Source organism: Lynx rufus, unplaced genomic scaffold, assembly GCF_022079265.1.
Source record: "Lynx rufus isolate CCGP_SWC_20201006 ecotype Redwood Valley unplaced genomic scaffold, mLynRuf1.p SCAF_8, whole genome shotgun sequence".
Taxonomy (NCBI): Eukaryota; Metazoa; Chordata; class Mammalia; order Carnivora; family Felidae; genus Lynx; species Lynx rufus.
The window spans coordinates 121,656,225-121,677,890 of record NW_025814896.1 but is presented as its reverse complement, the minus strand read 5'-3'; the positions used below and the strand labels follow the sequence as shown (position 1 = coordinate 121,677,890).

The 21,666-nt window shown below is 38.6% G+C and overlaps 1 protein-coding gene across 12 annotated transcripts in view; it reads right to left on the bottom strand.

Moving 5' to 3' along the window:
• ITSN2 (intersectin 2) overlaps nucleotides 1–21,666 on the bottom strand; it is a 146,469-nt gene that overhangs the window by 80,164 nt on the left and 44,639 nt on the right. For 11 of the 12 annotated variants that reach the window (XM_047067898.1, XM_047067894.1, XM_047067900.1 and 8 more), the window contains 12 exons: nucleotides 21,128–21,291; nucleotides 19,169–19,375; nucleotides 18,928–19,024; nucleotides 17,482–17,621; nucleotides 12,989–13,052; nucleotides 12,323–12,460; nucleotides 11,781–11,866; nucleotides 10,355–10,617; nucleotides 9,314–9,463; nucleotides 6,566–6,706; nucleotides 5,483–5,570; nucleotides 1,335–1,474 (listed from right to left, as the gene is read on the bottom strand). In XM_047067898.1, coding sequence (XP_046923854.1) covers nucleotides 1,335–1,474; nucleotides 5,483–5,570; nucleotides 6,566–6,706; nucleotides 9,314–9,463; nucleotides 10,355–10,617; nucleotides 11,781–11,866; nucleotides 12,323–12,460; nucleotides 12,989–13,052; nucleotides 17,482–17,621; nucleotides 18,928–19,024; nucleotides 19,169–19,375; nucleotides 21,128–21,291 — 1,678 coding nt within the window. Of the gene's footprint in view, nucleotides 1–212; nucleotides 294–1,334; nucleotides 1,475–5,482; nucleotides 5,571–6,565; nucleotides 6,707–9,313; nucleotides 9,464–10,354; nucleotides 10,618–11,780; nucleotides 11,867–12,322; nucleotides 12,461–12,988; nucleotides 13,053–17,481; nucleotides 17,622–18,927; nucleotides 19,025–19,168; nucleotides 19,376–21,127; nucleotides 21,292–21,666 lie in introns of all 12 variants that reach the window. The other variant, XM_047067905.1, reaches the window with a different exon arrangement.

Here is a 21,666-nt window from a genome sequence, read left to right as displayed (position 1 = left end):
ACTCTGGGCAACCCTACGAATTTCTGGCATTAGACTCAAACAGGCAGTTAGACAGCAGAAGGCTATTCAAGCAAGCAGAAAGAAAAAAGGTCTACATTGTGTATGTTATTTCAAACAAAGATACTCAGATAAATGCAAAGAATAGTCCAGTTTTTAAGAAAAGAAAACAGTAAAGTAACTCAAAGAAAAGGAGCTAGATATTAGAAAATAACCTTAAGTAAGAGGAAGAGGTTGTTGAGACAGCTTAGCAGAGACAAAAGGCACTGCAGAACAGAGTCATCCATATTCCCACACTGTAAGATAAGGCAGATAAAAAGCCAATTAAACTATGTACAGATTAAAAAAAAATAATGTAGGGAAGATAACTTTGCTGGCTTGTCTGTCCCTCAATGACAAATTACTTGGTTTTCTTTAAATTATTTTCTACAAAATATATGCTTGTGTAAAATGTATTATCAACATTATATGCCTAAAATTTCCCCTCCTTAACTGAAGCCAGCGTGGTCTCTTTTCTTTATAATATTCACTCTATAGTTGGTGTACTATTACTCTGAATAAGTCAGCAAAAGTCACATGAAGAGGTGGATAGCTGCCTGAAAAACTATGGAATACTTTAGGCTCTGAAAACTTTACATTCAGTTAGCAAAGAAATCGCTGAGACTACTACCAAACTCGAACGCTGGCCCATCAGCATTCTAAAAACCTAGAAGGTTTTTACCTTTTAATACAGCTTTCATAGCTATGGCTTCATTATATTGCTAACACTGCAAAGAATGGTAAGCATACAGTAGGTACTCTGGGCATCTGCTCTGCCACTACGGCAAATAATGAATCGTGAACTTACTTTTCATGCAAAGTTCAGAGTGCCAGGTTATGCTTTGGATTTCACTGATTATTGCATTACTTCACAAAGGTTAATTAAATCAACAAAGAAACAAAAAAAAAATCTAGTGTGTTATAAAAGCCTCTATCACCAGAATTAGTTTCAGTTTTCCATAACTACCATCTTAGAATTTTGCCTAAGATCATGTTGACTGAGATCAGTTTTCTAATACTGATAAAGGCAACTATCCTTAAAAATGTATAGATAGCAATAAAAATAGTCAAGAACTGGAAACTATGATAAATGATAGGTTTCACTACATAACAGTATTTATAATATCTACAGAGAACATTAAAAGCAATCTTGTAATCTGGTATCGCTCAAATTATAAGATAAATTATGGAAATACACTACATATAACAATAATAGCTTTAGTTACTTATTCCACTAAATCAAAAAGAGGAAGGTAAGAAGGCAGTAACTACAAATGAATATAACAGAAAATAAATACCTTTAATTGATTGTTAAATGAATCCATTTCAGATAGCTTAGATGCAGTTTCTTTTTCAAGAGCATCTAATTGTTCTTTAAGTCTTTGGCATAATTCTTCCTTTTCCAATGATTTTTTATGAAGCAAACCAATCCCTAAATCTGAAATATAAACATCAGGTAGTTTACATTTAGTAAAATTTCTTATGTCGCTATTGGTAAGTGACTTATACTGTCACAATGTATCTAAGCCAAACCCTTATGCTGTATACCTTAAACTTATGCAGTGATGTATGCCAATTACTTCTCAGTAACACTGGATAAAAAAAGACATAAAATTTCTCCATGGTAGTCTACATTATGGCTGTTTCACAATTTATATAACTATTCCCTTTTGATTGGCATTAGGTTGTTTCTAATTTTCTACTATCTACATAAAAATGCTGCAATAACTATCCTTACCCATGCATTTTAAAGCACTCGTGAAAGTATTTTATATGGCTAAGAGGGGAAAGAATTGCCATGTAAAAGGACTTGAACACTTTAAATTTGAGAGAAACTGCCAAACTATACTTGCACAAAGGGGCACCAACACAAAATGACACCCAAGTACCTGCTTCTGCATACCCTCATCAATAATGGATAGTCCCAATCTTTTTTCATTTTCTCTAACTGGCAAAAAAATGAAACCTCACTGTTATTTTAATTTGTATTTTCTTGGTAATAATTAAAATCAAATCAACACCTGTTTATAGGCTTATTGGCCACTCTCTTGAATTGCCTCACCTCATCCACTGCCTTTTTTCTTCCCATTGGGCTGTCTTAATTTGTGATTTGCAGAAGCTCCAAATTCTTGTTGTACTATATGTATTTCAAATGTTTTACTATTTATGATGTCTTTCATCATGAAAAAGCTCACTTTTATGTCATCAAATTTGTAAATATTTTGCTTCATAGCTCTAGGTATTATTTGAAGAAACTTTCCTGACACCAAGATCATACAAATGTTTTCCTTTGTTTTTGTAACATATTTTCTAGAGTCACTTTTTATATTTACCCTCTTATTTTACCTAGAATTTATTTCTGTACATACAGTGAGGTAAAGAGCCGCCCCCCTCTTTCGGATAGGCAAGTGCCCCAAAACACTAACTGAAGTGATGGTGATTACTGACAGCCCGTGCTTTCCCCGCTGGTGTTAAATGTCAACTTTATCGTATCCTAAACGGTCAGATACATACAGACCTGTTTTTAGACCCTCTATTCAGTTCCATTATTCTATGTCTTCTTTCTGATCAATAATACACTACTTTAGGGACTAGAGCTTTCCTAACTTATGTTTTGATACCTGGTAGAGCTAATGTCTTCCCCGCATCAATGTTACTCTTTTTCAAGTCTTGCCTAATCCTGCATATTTTCTCTTCTGGGTTAATCTGTGAATTATCTTGCCAGGTTTCAATTAAACCTCAATGGAACTGAATGTATGGACAAAGTAGTAGAAAACTGACATCTTTACAACACTGAGCTAGATCATTCAGGAATATAACACGCACATACTTATCCAGGAATCTTTTATATCAGTAAAATTTTACAGCTGTACATTTCTTTATTCATAATAATGAGAATGCTAATGTAAATGAGATTTGTTCATAACATTTTCTAATTAAATACTTCTGATACAGTGTAAAGTTACTGATTTTTATAGGCTCACTTTTTATCCAGACACCTTGCTAAGTTCTCTTATCATTTTCTAGTGCTTTTCCGATATTTCAACAAATATTTTATCATTAAATTACACATCTGCTATGTACAAGGCCCTGCACTATGTGCAATAGCAGGTAAAAAAGAAGGATAAGTAAGGCATGGGTCCTATCCTCAAGTAGTTCAGAATCTAGTTGAGTTCGGAGACAAGCAATGTGGAAAAAATAAGTTAGTATACATTCCTAGTACTCTTCAAAACGAGCATCAATAGTAACAGATGTTTTAATACTGAATTCGAATATATCATATCTATGAACACCTTGTTAGGCAACTGAAAATCAAGACAGACAATGTGGTGGCACAGTGGGCTTTAGACTTAGACAGACAAGAATTTGAGAACCATTACTCCACCATCTTGGGCTACTTAATCTTTCTGAGCCTCAGTTTTGCTAAGCTGCACAAAGGGAATAACAATAACTACTTCACAGGGCTGTTGCAAAGATTAAGAGAAATAATGCATGAAAATTGCCTAGCATGGTGCTGGGCCTATGGTTGGTAATCTTAAATGGCAACAGAGATGGAGAGAGGAATCTAAGGGATACAGGGTACTTTGCAAATTCCAAACAAAAGCTTCCTATTTTAACTGGATAACTATAAAAAAAAAAATTTTTTAATGTTTATTTATTTTTGAGACAATATGAGAGACAGAGTGTGAGCAGGGGAAGGGCACACAGAAGGAGACACAGAATCTGAAGTGGGCTCCAGGCTCTGAGCTGTCAGCACAGAGCCCGATGCGGGGCTTGAACTCACGAACCGTGAGATCATGACCTGAGCCAATGTCGGACACTTAACCGACTGAGCCACTCAGGCACCCCTGAACTGGATAACTATAATAACAGCTGAACTGGATCACATTCTACAGAGAAAGAGTAGCTCTACCAGGTCCCCAATAAGATATATTCCACATTCCATTCACAATCCAAATACTAAAACAATGAGAGTTGATGCTATCCTTTCTGTGACTGTACAGATCAGGAGGGCTGGCTCACCTTGCCCCTGGAATGCCTGTGGAGGGGCGAGGTGGGGATTGATATATTCTGAGCAGCCAAGAAAATACTTATGTGTAAGAAGACAGTCTGAGAAGAGACGTGGAGAGACTATTTCAGTGGAAGGTGGGGGACATAGTAGGAAGAGTTCACAACAGTAAAATTCTCTATTCCTGGTGTTTCTTCCATGCAAAGTGCCCTTCACTAAGACAACATTCTCAGCTTCTTTCCACCCCTTCAGTCACGGCTGAGCTCAAGATAAGGACTTGGGCATACACAGCCTAGACCCTTCCAGTCCTTTGTGTTCTTTTTCTTTTTTTAATGTTTATTTACTTTTGGCAGGGGGAAGACAGAGGGGGACAGAGGATCTGAAGCAGGCTCTGTGGCTCGAACTCATGAACTGTGAGATCATGAGCTGAGCCAAAACCAAGAGTCAAACGCTTAACCGACTGAGCCATCCAGATGCCCGCACCCTTGTATTCTTGAGACTGAACTGCCACAGGAAGCTTGTTCTACTTGGTTTTACAGGTGTATCTGTCCCACTCACAAATAAGCCAGGCTGTCCAATATCAGCTGTACCAAAAATGAGGTGGTATTTTGGTCTCTCATATGTCTTGCTCTTTTGCCTCACTTGGGCAAAGTGAGGCACTTGGGCAAAGATGAGGGATGCTATTTATTGGACTTCTTAAAGAGTCAAAAGTGTAATAATCCTGGAATGGAAAGGCTGACAGATACTCAAAGGGAGACATTTAGAATACTTCAGTTAGTTCTAACACGGTACTTGCAGATTTACTTTTCTTTAATAAACCTTTCTTCTGCTATGTTGTTATTGGCATGCTATCTGACATAGAGGTCTTTTCTTCAATATTCTGGTTGAGACTTGGATCAAGAAAAATGTTACTTTCCCACAAATTATCTTGGAATATTTTGTTCCAAAAATGTCAGAGGGCCAAGTTGGTAAAATCCTTTCTATGAATTCTTTCTATGAATCTGTTAAGGCCATCATTGCTGTAGACTATCACCCAGAATCACACAGCTTTGCTCCCATGGCAAAATCTCCTCCTGAATAGTTCTTTACAATGAGGGTAGGATTTTGCCGGAATGCACATACAGTCTTGGGTTAGAGCCAAACCCAGATCTTATTTAATTATAGTCTAACATTTTATTTGATATTTATTTGAAACATATAAATAAAATGTTATCAAGATAGGAAGGCATACCACAATGATTACTTATTTCATTTTTATTTACTTTTTATTGGTAAAAATGCTCTAACATCTGTGATATTTTTTTTCACATAATTTTGAAAATTTTAACTGTACAAAAAATGTTATTTATAACAGAATAATGCTATTTTCACAAGACTATGACTGGCACCTTCACGCAGAGAAGAATGGAAGAGGAAAAACAAACCTTAGAGACTTACCAGGTGTGTTACCAAGCTGCATGTTCTTAATTCTTTCATTTAATAATTGCTTCTCCGGTACCAAATAGATAAGTTTATTTTGATAATCCTTATAAAAAGAAAAAGTAGTGCCTGGTTAAAACTCTGTCACGTTGTCTGAAAATTTTTTGGAAACTTAAAAACATGACTTAGTCACTCTTAAAACTTAGTATAGGAATAATACATAGCTGTAAAATACTGTTTATACTTCATGAATAAACTAGAATGGAATTGTGTGTGACTTAAAATACAAGTATTTAAACATGAATTCCCATTTATGAACGACTGGCTGGAAAGAAAAGGGGGTGAGGAATGGGGTGTGTCTGAAAGTCTTACAGTTTTCAGCATACTGATGGATGACAGCAGGTACAAGCTAAGAGGTGCCTTTGGTATCTGCACTGAATGGTATCTGTAAGCAGGTCATGGCACCCCAGAATGAATATCGAAGAGAAACTGATAACTCAGGAATAACTAGGGAAGCGGGTTTAAATTAGACAGGAAATGTTATGTGGCCTGTCTGTACCTGCTGTGACACAGGAAGAAGACTCTGTTAATTAACTGCTAGTCCATACAGAAAGAGTAATTTTGGTAAGAGGACTCTAAAGATTCAGAATGCTTCCAGAGTCCCCATAATAACTGAACTAGACCCTACTGCACAAGTAAAGAAGAGATTACCAGGTCCCTGAGGGACACACACATTTAACACTCTCACCACAACTCTGAAAAGAAAAATGTTAGGTCAAAATTTCCTAAAAGAGTACCAACAATCTTAGTTTAACGTGTAGGTATATCTACACATTTATTAAAGACTTAAAACTCAAAGTGATAAACATCCATTTATGTACAAATATTAAGTAGAATTTAACCAGAGGTCTAGTAGAGTTTTCGGGGGCATGTGAGCTTCTTGATATAATATACAAGATGGTATATACTTATATCCTTCTAGAAATGAAGTCTATCAGAGACTCAGAAAGGTTCATCACCCTTAAAGCGAAAACTATTCTATCAGGAAGAATTATTAATGACTGCTCATATTTATGGACAATTCAGCAGCAAAGGACTAACCTGAAGTTCTTGTTGGAGTTGCTTGATTTCCATAATTTCAAGGTCACACTGTTTATCTAGAACTTCCAGCTCAGTCTTTTGAGTTTGTTTTCGGAGTCGGACATCTTGAAGTCTGCCTGAGATCTGCTGGTGTTTGCCATTCTATAGGAAGAGCATATAAATACACAGCAACATAAGATGCTAATAGGAAATGTTCCTGTCAGGAGAATCATATCCTGATTTAAACTTTTAAATGTCATTTATCATTTATACTCAGTCTAGATAAATGTCTAAAACTAAATGGGGAATGCCTGCCTGGATGGCTCAGTCAGTAGAGCATGCAACTCTTGATCTCAGGGTCGTAAGTTTGAGGGTGACTTTGGGCGTGGAGCCTACCAAAACCCGCCCCCCCCCAAAAACCCTACAAAAACAAAGTAAGTCGAATGTGTTCTAGAGTTGTATCTGTTAACTACAAAGTTGTTAGCAGAAAACATACCATTCTCAGAGCATAAGAAGGGCCCATATGTTAAGATGAGCAAGCACAAACAGAACACACTGAATTTTTTCTGAATTCAGGATTTAGGCATTAATTTATATTAAAATAGAGACAATTTCAAAGAATAATGAGAAACAAACATCTACATGTGACTTTTAGCATTACCTTCTCTGCGCTTCTATTTCTACCCTCCACACTGCCATCTAATTTCCTCCAATTAAACAGGGTCCAACAGGGCCTTTTGGGTCACAATTTTCTTCTCCCATACCAAATATTCCTTTTCTCTTCTTCTGAGAAGTATGGGGGAAAAAAGCAACAACAGCAGAGATTCTCAATGGAGGCTAGAGAGAAGGGTGAGGTGTTATGGGCTGAAGTGTACCCCTCCAAAAAGTTATGTTGAAGTCTTAATCTCCAGGACCTCAAAATGTGATTGTATTTGGAGACAGGGTCTTTAAAGAGATCATAAGGTTAAATGAGGTCATATATAAATGGGCCCTAAAATAATCTGACTTATGAGGCTAGAAAATGTGGACACGAAACAGACACCAGAGATGCGCAGGCAGAGGAAAGGCCATGTGAGGGCACAGCAAGAAGGCAGCCATCTTCAAGCGAAGGAGAAAGGTCTCAGAAGTAACCAAACCTGCTGACATCTTGATCTTGGACTTCTGCTTCCAGAACTGTGAGAAAATTAATTTGTGCTGTTTAAGCCACCCAGTCTGTGGTATTGTTATGGCAGCCCTAGCAAACTAATACAGTAAAGGGAGGAGGAGAAATAAGGCTTAAAAATCACTCATAAAGTTTTTACTGGAAAGTATGCTTCATACTTGAGAAATACACGCTAAAAGGAATACGAATAGGTTGTGTCTACCCTGGATTTCATGTTACTTATCTTCAGCATGTGTAAGTATAGGCTCTGGGCCTTCCAGACTCTGCACATTAATCTATGCTACTTCTTGGTATGTAATCCAAGTTCTTGGGGGGGAAAAAACCATCAATCTTAGGATTCTCTCCCACTATATACTAAAAAAAAATTTTGTTTAGTATTTATTTTTGACAGAGAGAAACACAGGGTAGGAGTGGGGGAAGGGCAGCGAGGGAGGGAGACACAGAATCCGAAGCAGGCTCCAGGCTCTGAGCTGTCAGCACAGAGCCCGATGCAGGGCTTGAACCCATGAACCATGAGATCATGACCTGAGCCAAAGTCGGACGCTTAACCGACTGAGCCACCCAGGCACCCCTGGCTCCCATTATATTTTTAAAGAAAAATATAGAGTCAAAATAATGGTTGAGACAGATACCCAAGTAGCTACACAAAGAAGTTAATGTTTTTTAGGACAGTTTTGTAGTACTATGGCAGGATCAATAATTGTGATATACTTTCCTATCCATTTGAAGTACCTTTATGATTACAAATATTGCTATTTTTAAAAATTTTAATTTCAAGTCATCAACCAAATAAAATGTGAGACTCCAACTAAACAAGATCTATACTTGGCTCTATAACAAGGCTACACAACCATTTTTGCAAAATCCTATTATACCATCAGGTCAGGCTTATGGATTCTAGGGTCGTAGTAGAAAAGTATACTTTCCCAACACCCTTTATACCTTCCTACCTTTCATTTGCAACAAAGTCTTTTAAACAACTTGACCCTCTGATATCTGATGTGTAAACATTGGTAAGCATAGTGGTAAGAACCACACAGTCCTACGGAACTGGAAGGAATCCCAAGAGATCATTTAGATCAGGAATTTCAAATCATTTCTGTCTTTTTAAAAAGCAGTAGAACCCTTTTTCCAAGCAAATCTCAGATAAAGCTCCAATAAAAGCAAAGCAGGTAAGTGTGGAGCTTCTCTGCTGTGAACGGTGGGAAGCACTGGGGAGTGCCTTAGCCTCCCCTCTCCCGCTGCTGGTCACCCCACTGGAGTGGGCTCTTCCAGACAGCAATTTGGAAAGTGAAAATTACTGAACTAGTGCAGCCTTTTGTTTTATAGAAGGGGAAAGTGAAGCACAGAGAAGGGAAAGGTCTTGCCCAGGAATGCGTGGTTTGTCAGCTTCTGAACTGAGACCACAATGTAACTCCCAGCATTCTGAGTCACTATCCTGTTTCAGTACACTATACCATCCAGACTGTTAAGCACACATGAAAACGTGACGATATAATCACATGAACACATAATATATTCATGAGGTAGGTTTAAAAAACAATGACGTTTTTCAACAAGTAACTCTAGCATCATTCAGGGAAATTTCACTTAAACTTCAGCCATACCAGTGCTTCCAACTCGAGATGAAGACTCTTCTTTTTAGAGTTTAACCTGACAATTTCTTCCTGTTCTCTATTCCTTTGATTGAGAAGCTCCTGGCGACGAATCCTCTCCCATTCTAAACGACGTTGTCTTTCAAGTTCTTGTTTTGCTGCCTGAAAATAATGACTTAAGTTTGACTTTTAAATTAACAATTTTTCATCATTCAAAAACTGCTGGGATAAAAAAGATAAAGGCGAGGCAGCGTTTAGCACTTAGTGGGCTTCAGGGCCTAAGGGTACCTGGGCAAACCCAGTTTTACCAGTGGGCCTAACCTACAGACTTCCACAAAAGCGACATCACCCATCAGACTTTTTGATTGTTTCCTGGGACCATCTCTTTGTTTCTAGTTACTTTTCGTTTAAACCAAAGGACAATTTCATAAACATAAACGTTAATAGCAATAATCGCACCTGTAGTCTGGTATCAGGGAAGAAAAACCCTTCTACTGATATTACTTCAGTATCACTATGATTTACTGTGCTCCATCCTAAGCCCCTTGAAACAAAGCCAGTCCTCTTAGGGATGCCACACGGCACCATTTATCCCAAGGACCTGCGCAAGCCCACCCTCGTGCTTCTCCTCCAGACCTTCAAACTCCCCAGTCTCAGCCTTCTGCTGCACCAGTTCTGTGGCCTCTCACTCTGGATCCTAAGCTTACTTTTGTTCAGTGACCTGCCTGGACAGACCCCTTCCTCTGGCTCACTAACCTCAGCTCCTCACTCAACTCAGCTTTGCAATCAATCCTTCTTTGAGTTGCAAATCCTTCTTGACCTACAGAAATACCACCTTTTCTACCAGTTACTGGCCCTGAAAACTCTTTACAAGCAAGGGCCCTCTTCCAGTCCACAAGGGAAGGAAGGTTCAGAATGGGAGAATAGGTAAGAATGAATGAGGCAGAGAAAAAGGCACAACAAAAACAGCCATTTTTTTTTTAAATCAAGTAAGATGTATCCACTTATCAAATATAATCATTTTCTTAGGCAATAAAATAACTTAAAAATAACCTCTCGTCTTTCTATCTCTTTTCTCCTTTCTTCCTCTCGCTGTCTCTCCAATTCCCTCTGCTTCTCCAAGCGTTTTTCTAATTCAAGTTGTTTCTTCCATTCTTGCTCCTGTAATTCTCTCTGTTTTCGCTCCCACTCTTCTTTTTCTTTCTGGGCTTTTCGCTCTGCCTCCCTCTGCTGCTGCTCCATCAGGGCTTGGCGCCGCTTCTCCAGTTCCACGTTCCCTCGCTCGTAGTTGGCCTTCCGCTTGTCCTCGAAAGTAACTAAATAAGGTAGACAGTAAACACTCTCACATGAAGAGCCCAACAATGTGGACTCCAATTTCAACACACTCTTGCCTCGTGATCATCTGAGTGCTGTTACTCTGTGGATACTTCTCTTAAGGATAATTTTACCTCAAATATAAATAATAAAATATTTACTTTTGTCTAAGAGTATTCATTTTTGGAAAACAAATTTCTTTTTTTTTTTTTTTTAATTTTTTTTTCTACGTTTTTATTTATTTTTGGGACAGACAGAGACAGAGCATGAACGGGGGAGGGGCAGAGAGAGAGGGAGACACAGAATCGGAAACAGGCTCCAGGCTCCGAGCCATCAGCCCAGAGCCTGACGCGGGGCTTGAACTCACAGACCGTGAGATCGTGACCTGGCTGAAGTCGGACGCTTAACCGACTGCGCCACCCAGGCGCCCCAAAACAAATTTCTAAGTATGAATTCATCTGAGAGAGAAAAAATAATTTTACTATTCTTGCCAATAAAACCATTTTCCAACTTTTTTCTTAGCATTTTCTTCAAGGACAAAGCTAGATGGCTATATATTTATTTGATATATTTCACTATATTTTTAATACTTTAGAACATCTACATATGTACTTCTTCAACCAATATTTAAACTGTTCTTTAGAGCTTAAGATTTTATCACATCACCTGCTACAGTGATTTTTCCTAAAGTGAGAGAAACATTTTAACTAGGATATCAAATACACAAACTCTTGCCAAATGTGCATACTTTCTTCCTAAATACACTTCTTCTCATTTTTGACTATCTTAATTTTTGCTTCAAAATCCATCCCATTCATCAAATAGTTTTCTCTTATGGTATATAAAATATTAAGAATGTAAAAATTCTAGGGGCGCCTGGGTGGCTTAGTCAGTTGGGTGTCCGACTTCGGCTCAGATCATGACCTCGCGGTTCCTGAGTTGGAGTCCCGTGTCGGGCTCTGTGCTGACAGCTCAGAGCCTGGAGCCTGCTTCGGATTCTGTGTCTCCCCCTCTCTCTGCCCCTCCCCTGTGCTTGCTCTCTCTCAAAATAAATAAACATTTAAAGACAGAGAAAGAATGCAAAAATTCTAGATACTCATTTACATCTCAAGGTAAAATTTAAGAGAACCCACTATAAATATACAACTTAGACACTCGATGTTACCTGGTAATTTTTTCTGAGGTTCCTCTTCTTGAATTTTCTGATATGAAGGCAGAGTTCCATTAATGGAATCAATTTGCTTTCCTCCTCTAGGAAAAGCAAACAAACATATTTAGCAGTCTGGGAACTCTAGACCAGACTATATATACAGTTATACTACCAAATGACTAGAGCCATTTAACATTCAGAATACAGCATCAGAGACATTAAGAGTGCAATATGGTCTGTAGTAACCATGTACAGCAGGATACGGACTGAGAAAGACAGAGAGATCTGGATTCCCACCACAGTTCAGCTGACTGCAGTTGGTGAGCAAGTTTTGTTTTTAATCTCTTTAAGTCATCAGTTTCCTTATCTATAGTATGGTGGAAACACACCTACTTCTACTCCTTCCTGGCATAACTCATTAAATACCAAAATCAAATGGCAGTGTAAATGTTTAACTTCCCCCTAAACTAGAGCAGAGGCCTCAGGAAATCGCTATGTAGTAATCATGTCTGTCCCCAGGGATCAAAACCATGCCTCTTCCGTCCAGAGGCGCCCACCTGAAAGATGGAGGGACAAGTTCAGGAGGCAACGTCAGTGGCAAGGGCTGTCCAGCTTTGGCCATGTCAGTGAGATGCATCGCAAGGATGAACTCTTCAGCTTTCAGCTGTCCGTCGCCATCAATGTCAGCAAGGGTCCTAAAGCAAATGTGAATGTTCCCAGCTTAGAAACAAAGTCTATTTAAAGTATTTTCAAAAGAGTTCAATATTCTATTTTTAAAACAAGAAAAATGAAACAGCTGGATTAACATACTTTAGGGAAATGTAAATATATATGGAAAAGTGAGCTTATTTTTACCCTTAATTGTCCTATTGTACAAGAGAGGGGAGAAACTTTGAAACAGAAAAGGAAACGTTCCTTCTGAAAATGTGGCTTATCTTGTTTCATGGATAATTCACCTATCAAATCAGTTATCTCTAAATTAAAAATGAGATATTCTCAAACTCTCCGCAGACACCATTATGAAAAAGCAAACTAATTTTACCTGCAAAATAATTAATACCAAATTTTCAAGAATAACATTTTGTACAATTTTACTGGCTTTCAATGTTGCATTGATCTTCAAATGGCTGCTCTTATGGAACATCTCTGAGTCACAAACTTTTTCAGAAACAGGATCTTTCTTACCATAATGGATGTATAGTTGAAAATCTTGACAAACTCACCAAATAGTAGCTAGCTGAGTTTGAGAAAGATTTGACTGAAGAAGGGCATTTCTAGCTTGAAAACCTGATTGAACAAGGAAACCATAAAAACAAAAAAAGAAAAGAAAGAAAGGAAATTCTTTAGTCTCTTTAAAGTTATGAAAACCTAAATAGCTGTATCTACAAAATAACACTGCTGCCACCCTGGGAACTTTTAACATTGGAAAGCTTTTACCACATGCAGGTACTGAGCATTCAGCACCAATCAAAGCACAACCCTTGCCCCAAGGAATTTAAATCTAGAATTAATAAGTCAAGTGCTCCCCCAGTCCTTTTAGAAAATAACAGTCCATGCCACTGACCAACATGAAGGACCAAGGGCTGGCACAGAAAGTACTGGAGGCCAAGCTCTCCGCCTTCCTCATGCTCCCCATGCAGCCCCAAGCACAGCTTTTTTAGTGTCTTCAGATTTTCTCTTCTCTCTCTGATCTTTCCTCTTCCAAATAACCTGTAAATGCTGGCATTCCCCAAGGCTCTGTCCTGGGCACTCTGTTCTCTGTGTGTTCACATCTGTGAACGTTCTGTGACTTTTAATAGCACCTAAAAGCTGATGATTCACAAATGTACACCCCAGCCCAAACCTCTCCTCTAGGTTTAGACTTCTATAACCAACTGAAAAACCTACCTAAGTATTTCACAGATATCTCAAACCAAATTCATACAAAATAACTCTCTCAATCCCCATTCACACCCCTCTTCCTAACCATCACCCCAACCATTCTCCCTCAGTCTGCCCTTCTCTCTGGGTGGCATCACTGCCCATCCAGTGGCTCAAGCCAGAAACCAGAAAGTCACCCTTGATCCCTCCCTCTCATGTACACCTATATCCAACGTCAAGTTCTACAATGTAACATCACTGCATGTCTGGGTCTTTCTCACCTTGTAAGTCCCAACTTAATGTCACCTTCTCAGAAAGCCCTTCTCTGTCCACCCTATCATCCAATATACTTCTGCTGGTTTCCTTCAGAGCTCATGTGACAAACTGTAATGTAACATTTATCTTCCTGTTTACCTGTTTATTGTCTGTTTCCACTATCATGCTAAGTTCTACAGAGACCAAAACCTTCATTGCTTTATTCACTAACATATTATACCCAGTGCCAGGTACATAAATGCTTAATATTTGCTAAAGTAATGAATAAAGTTGTAATCCAAACTACTCTAAAGTGCAGTAAGGACTTATGGGATAGGGTCTGAGAGTAATAGCAGTTAGCATTCACTGAATGCTTACTATATGTAGTAAGCTGTTCCAACTTCTTTTCCCTGCCTCAATGTTCAAAAATACGTAATAGGCTTCCTGATCTGCATTTTCATGTCAGGATAATAGTCAGACAGGAATCTCAGGCATCTATTCAGAACACAAAGTCCTCGTCTGATTCACAGGAGTATTCACTCCTGGTGGGCAACTCTGTGGCTTTCTGACCATGGATAAAATCACATGGCGTCTCTAGGGAAGGTCAGCTAGTCACTAAAGCAGGTGTCGCACCTCCCATTCCCAGGTGACTGACTGAGCCCTGAGTACTGGAAGAGTCAGGCCCTATTCAGGGTTCAGCCTGAGTTGAGGCCCACCCAAATAACTCTGCACAGAAGACAGTACATCCTCCAACTCCTCCGCAACAGGTCCCACCACAGAGCCAGCACGAATGCTGCTAACACAATGTTTCACTGAGCTTTGAACATGAGATCTTGGTAATCAAAGCGACATATACTATATGGAACAAACACAAATACACCATAAATTATAACATGCAATTGGATGTTTATATTACATAACTTTAAAATATTTTTCACTCTCTTAAAAAAACCTGGTCATTCAATAAAAATCACATAAGGAAAACCACTGGAAATAGCTCATGGCCTCATCCAACTAATTACTCCTTAGTAGATTTCACATAGGAAGTAAGATTTGAGGAGGTTTTTGCATTAAAAGGAGAATTCTTCTAATAAAGAGAAATGGAAGGCTATTGCAAACCTAGAAAAAAGGTCTAATAACTAATGTTTCAGCTCTTGGACAAAGAAAACTGAAAGTAGATCCCTTAGCATTAGGCAACAGAGCAAACAGGAGGAAAAAGAGAAGGAATGTAATTGGTTAAAAGCATACTGGTGGAAGGCTTAAATGTGTGCAAAGAGTGAATAATACAAAGTGTTACAGAGAGCTAGCAGAGTACTTCACTAAGAAAAGCTCACTTGAAGGTGCCCTGCCTTCAAGTTGGTCTACCAATCCTTTGGATATCCTATTTCCTGTGCCTATAATGTTAGTCCCTCATTCTCTATGTGGTGATCTACTCATCCTCGAAGATCCAGCTCAGATGTCATCTCTTCTGTGAAACTCTCCCTCTCGTATCTTCAGTGTTAGTCACTTTCTCATCTATATTAATCACAGCACTTTCAAACCACTAATCAAATACTATGATTATGTGACGACCTATATACTATGGATTCTTCAAAGACATGGACTGTGTCTTCCTCCTCTGTGTATTCCAGTGCATCACAGAGTGCCCAGAAATTATGTGATTCAGAAACTATGAGTCAATGGATTCATTTAAATAAATCATGAGAGTTTAGGGGGGAGAGAAGAGGAAGAACAAGAGGAAGAAAATTAGATCACCACAGGCTACACTCATTGAACAAAGCACATCATATAAGTCTAAGTCAGCCCCATCCTCATATACTTGGGCTTCTGCTGTTTCAGGACACCAGAAACAACTATTTTTTTTTTTTTAAATCCTTAACTATGAATATATAACTTTACTCTCATAGGTCTCAGAACAGTAACATTCTCTGAAAACCTAATACAAAACCTTCATACAGTGTGGCATATACAAGTAAATAACAGTAGGGATTCATTCTTTACAGCAGCTCCCCACGGACCGTCAAATTCCATCTTTGTTTATAATGTTTTTAGTACATACAGAAAATGTACTAATTGTAAGTTTTCAGCACCTCAGGAGGTTTGTGCATGGCCCCTTCCCAACAGAGAAACTATAATATTCTGATTTCGATCACCATCAGTTACGTTTCCAGTTCTTCAGCTTCATATAAATGGATTAAATAGTATGGATCCTTTGGGCCAGGCTTCCTTCATTCAATACATTATTTTGCTGTGTTCTGTTACAGAAATATACCACGATTTATTTATCCATTCTCCTACTGATAGATACTTAGGCTGTTTCTTTTCTGGATGTTTTGAATGAAGCTGCCATGAACATTTTTGTATGTCTTTTTACCACTTTTATTAATTTGAAAAAAGAAACCATTTATTTATTTATTTATTTAGAGACAGAGAGAGAGACAGAGAGAGGGAGAGAGGGAGGGGGAGAGAGGAAGGGACGGGGCGGGGCACAACAGAGGATCTAAAGCGGGCTCTGTGCTAACAGGAGAGCGCTCAATGAAGGGCTCAAACTCACGAACCATGAGATCACGACCTGAGCCGAAGTCAGACACCTAACTGACTGAGCCACCCACATGTCCCTAGTAATGTATCTTTAAAGAAAATATTGTACATTTTTGCTTGTCCCATCAATTTCAAAGCCTTCTTGCTCCCTTGCCCTACTGCACAGAGACCTCATACTCCTATTCCATAGACTACTTTTCAAATTGTCTAAATATGCCATGTACTTTTAGCTCTTGGGATTTCTTCTCTGTCACCCTCAAATGTTCCCACCTTCAATCTCTATTTGTCCAAACCCTAACTCTTCATGATGGAGCTTAAATGCTCCCTTCCTATGTCTTATCTGATCTCTTTAAGTATTAGTATCTCCCATTCTATGTTCCCTAGCACTTTAGAGCTCTATTATTTTAAAATACTTATTTTATTATTCCACCTAAACTGTAGATTAGTTGCTGAGTGAAGAGAGAGGGGGAAAGTTAGGAGGTAGGAACTCTACTTGCCTTTCACCCTGTTTATATCCCCTTCACTACTCTTAATTGGAAAAGTTTGGATAATGTTCTAGCATGGACTCAAATGTTCTATAGGGACCTAAGGGCAATTCTTATGGAAGCATCTGGGTTGGAACACGAAAGGGTAGACAATGCTCCTGGGAGGTTTCAGTAAGGGCAAGCAGAGAAAGACCCAAGTAGGGAGGGGACCCACAGGGAAAATAAGATGAAGCTAAGTGCCACACACTCTTCCCTGTCACATGAGGGTCTCCTTTCACTGCACTGGAGGATGAGGCTTCATCTTCTCAAGAGAGAGGTCTTTCTTCCAAAAAGTTGGGTGTACACCTGTGTGCTCAACTTGACTGTAAGAACTTTGAAGAAACTGATCAAGTTGTATCCATCTTTGAGCTCTCACACAACTTAAGGTATCTGTATTTATCAAATGCCTGCTAAATTTTTTGGATGCTAAAATTTTAGGTGAGTTACAAAGTACAAATTCAAATAAGAGTTCTTCAGTAGGAATTCATATAAAAAAACCTTAACTCTCACATTCTGAAACACTGTATGCCACCTACCTGAGAGGTATCCACTCATGCTTTTGTCAAGACTATTAAATTTTTGCCGATATTTTAACCTTGAAGGCTGAGGAACCGCCCACTCTAAGGTCCCAGTCTTGGGCGAGTTTCCAGAGAGTGAAGCAGTTGAGGAAGTTGAGCTACAACAAAATTTATTAAAAAATTTTATGTTACTAAAAAAAATACACACAAACTTTATAAGACAGAGACATTAAGAATCACACCTTCTATGGTACAATAGTAATTGCTTTTGATATTTTAAAAATTTAAGAAATTTAACCTCATTCTTAGGAAAGCAAATACCATATGAATTACAGAACTACCAAGAACCTATTATGTGCCAGGCCCTGTATGGTGCTAAGGCCTTAACAAAGACAATTTCTAATCCTCCTAACAAACTCAGAAGGTTTTACTGTCCCCACCTGTTTGACGGGCAAACTATGGCTCAGTGAAGGTCACACACATCCATTGGGAGTCTAAGCTAGGATACCAATCCTCTTCTGAGTTAAAGCTAACACTCTTGGTACACTGCCTTAAGGAGTACTATTATGATTTATATAAGGGGTGATGAATGAACACTGAAGCTTTTGTGCTTTCTAAAATTGAAAAGCTATTCAATCAGTAGAATTTGCTCAAGAAAAAAATTAATAATACACCATGGCTATGAGACTTTTTAAGAAACATATATATATATATATATATTTTTTTTTTTTTTTTTTTTAAAGGAAAAATATGTAATTTGGGGGCAAAAACTTGACAACTGAAAATACAGCAGGGGCACCTGGGTGGCTCAGTCAGTTAAGTGTCCGACTTCAGCTCGGGTCATGATCTCACGGTCCGTGAGTTCGAGCCCCATGTCAGGCTCTGTGCTGACAGCTCAAAGCCTGGAGCCTACTTCGGATTCTGTGTCTCCCTCTCTCTCTGCCCCTCCCCTGCTCATGCTCTGTCTTTCTCTGTCTCAAAAATAAATAAAAACATTAAAAAAATTAAAAAAAAAGAAAATACAGAACATTTTTAGTTTACATGGAACATTTTTTTTGAACATTTAACCATTTTATTTTTTTTATTTATTTTTACATTTATTTATTTATGAGAGACAGAGAGAGAGAGACAAAGCACAAGTGGGGGAGGGGCAGAGATAGAAGGAGACACAGAATCTGAAGCAGGCTCCAGGCTCTGAACTGTCAGCACACAGCCCGATGCAGGGCTCGAACTCACAAACTGTGAGATCATGACCTGAGGTGAAGTCGCACACTTAACCGACTGAGCCACCCAGGCGCCCCAAACATTTAACAATTTTAAAAATAAAACCTTATTTTATGTGAGTTAGAAGTAGTAAATTTACTTAAGCATTTTACATTTGGCCATTCTAACGTAAAACCTGGATAAGCTCAGAGCTACTCTTTATTGGAAGCATAAAAAGCTGGAGGTTTTAAGCCTTCATACCTACTAGATCCTAAATCAATCAGAGACTGGGCTTTCTGTAAACTAGCACCGCCGAGTCCTCCCATCATGAGACTGTAAGATGACGTATGAGGCAATGCTAAAAAGAAAAAAGAAGAAGAAATGAAAAAGGTTCACACAAAACGATACCACAAACTATGAAGGAAATCTGTATTTATTGGGACAAAAACGTAACGGTTTCTTTCTTTAACAGTTTCTGACTCATTAGATAGTAAGTACTTACTTGAAGAAGAATAAGGAATGGATAACGGCTGAATGAGGCCAGCGGTTCCATTTGGTAGTGATGATGTGCTAACAGAAGGCACTAGGGGAGCAGGCATCATTAAGGGAGGAAGGGTGGTCCCTGAAGTCGCAGAGGGTAAGGGGGTTGCCATAGGTGCAACTGGAGGCAATGAGTGAGGAATGGACAGATTGGGCATGCTTCCCATTCCTAAAGACAAAACAGAACACATTTTCCAGTGCTCGTAATCAACTATAAAAGCACATGCCAGAAAACAAGTTTACAGTACAGTGAGCAGACCCATGTTTATAGAGACAAACTAGGCTTCTTGTTAAAAAGTTCACTAAAGCAGCTTGGTGACCTAGCAGTGAGGGAGATACTGCTTTCGATATCAATATTCTGACCTGTGTGAACTCAGGGAATGACTACTAAGGAGTTAAAAATTCTCTTCTAGCATCATCATGAAAGCTAAGCAGCCTTTTCCAATTAAATGTTAGAAAGACTGTATTACCTGATTAGATGTGGGGTTTTGTATAAGGATAATAAATACAGTGCTGTTGAGTCACTCAACTAACACATACACATACACACATTCCCCCGATGTCCCCAATCCCCAAAGAAGGATGTTCTAGTTACTAGATACTATAGGAGAGCCATTTATGCATATGCATTATTTGCAAGAAGAAAATATGCCATATATTTCACTTTTCTTATAAGTAACACATCCATGCATTTAAGGACAATTCTTTTTAATTTTTTTTAATGTTTATTTTTGAGAGAGAGAAACAGAGCATGAGCAGTGGACAGGCAGAGAGGGAGACACAGAATCCAAAGCAGGCTCCAGGCTCTGAGCTGTCAGCCCAGAGCTCAGCGCAGGGCTCCAACCCACGAACTGTAAGATCATGACTTGAGCCAAAGTCGGATGCTCAACCGACTGAGACACCCAGGAGCCCCAAGGACAATTCTTTAAAAGGAACAAAATGATGACTTTTATTTATTTACTAACTAGGTGCACGATAAAAGTACAGTCACACAATGATTTGGTATTTATGTCCAGAGCTCACTACAGTAGTGAAAGAATTTAGTGGTTTAAGATCTGACATCTGGAATGAAAGAACAGGTTTCAGATACACAAAAATGCCTAATCCAATGTTCTATTCCAGTGAGTGCTTCTCATACATAATCAATAAGAAACTATCTAATCGGGGCGCCTGGGTGGCTCAGTCGGTTGAGCGTCCGACTTCAGCTCAGGTCATGATCTCATGGTCTGTGAGTTCGAGCCCTGTATCGGGCTCTGTGCTGACAACTCAGAGCCTGGAGCCTGCTTCAGATTCTGTGTCTCCCTCTCTCTCTGCCCCTCCCCTGCTCATGCTCTGTCTCTGTCTCAAAAATAAATGAAACAAACAAAAAAAAACATTAAAAAGAAAAGGAAAGTATCTAATCAAAATTAACAGAAAACTGATTCCCTCTGATGAAAGTGTAAATCAAAGTCCATAACTTTTAGCCCTAAATTTAGCTGGGTAATTAATATTTAAATCAGAAAAATTTCTACTTAGGAATAGTTTTAAATTACCCCCTAAATTAAACCATTTCAAGTGAGTTTAAAATTGTTCACATTTTTTCTGTTACTCATACAGAGTACAGAGGAAACTAAGAACACTATTTAAGATTAGCTCTAACCAGGGGTGAGGTCATATAATTTATCATCCATCTGGGAACTGTGAAAGGGGACACTAGCCAGACTTGAGGCCAGAGCAACAGGCATAAATCAGAACCGTCCCTGGAAAACTGGGACACGAGGACACCCCTGCTATGACAGCGACTTTAATATTTCTTATCTCAGACATGAAATTTAACTTGGAGTCTAAGGATTATTGTTTTTGCTAACAAACCCTTTTCTGTTATTGTGTCCAGGACAAGTTTGACTATCAAATGCAGCTAATTCAATTAATAAATGCATACCAAAACGAGCAGAAATTAATGGAGAGAACATAGGAGGTTGTTTCATAATAGGAGGGAGGACCACGGGCAGCTGCTGGCCTTGTAGCTTCAGTTTGATGAGCTTCATCGCTATGGAGAATTCTTGCTGATCCATCTTCCCATCCTTGTTCAGGTCTGATAAAGCCCTAAAAGGACCATGATGTGGGCAGAATGCTATGTAGGGTCACCATTATTTTTGAGGATCATAAAATATGAACAATGACATAGCATTCACATATAGATCATCACTTAATGATAATCATACATATAAAAATAAACAAATAAAACCACCAAAACTAAATAACTTATACATTAAGAAATACTGAACAAGGATACCATCTTATAAAATACTGCCAGTCTACACAGAATCCACATAGAGAGAAACTATGAGACCTTTGGGATGAATTCCACCAGTATGGACAGAAAGAAATTATCCAATAGTATAATCATTCTAAATTTAATTTATTAATTTGTTCAAATATTTATTGAAAGCTTGTGATGTGTCAGTACTCCGCCAGGCA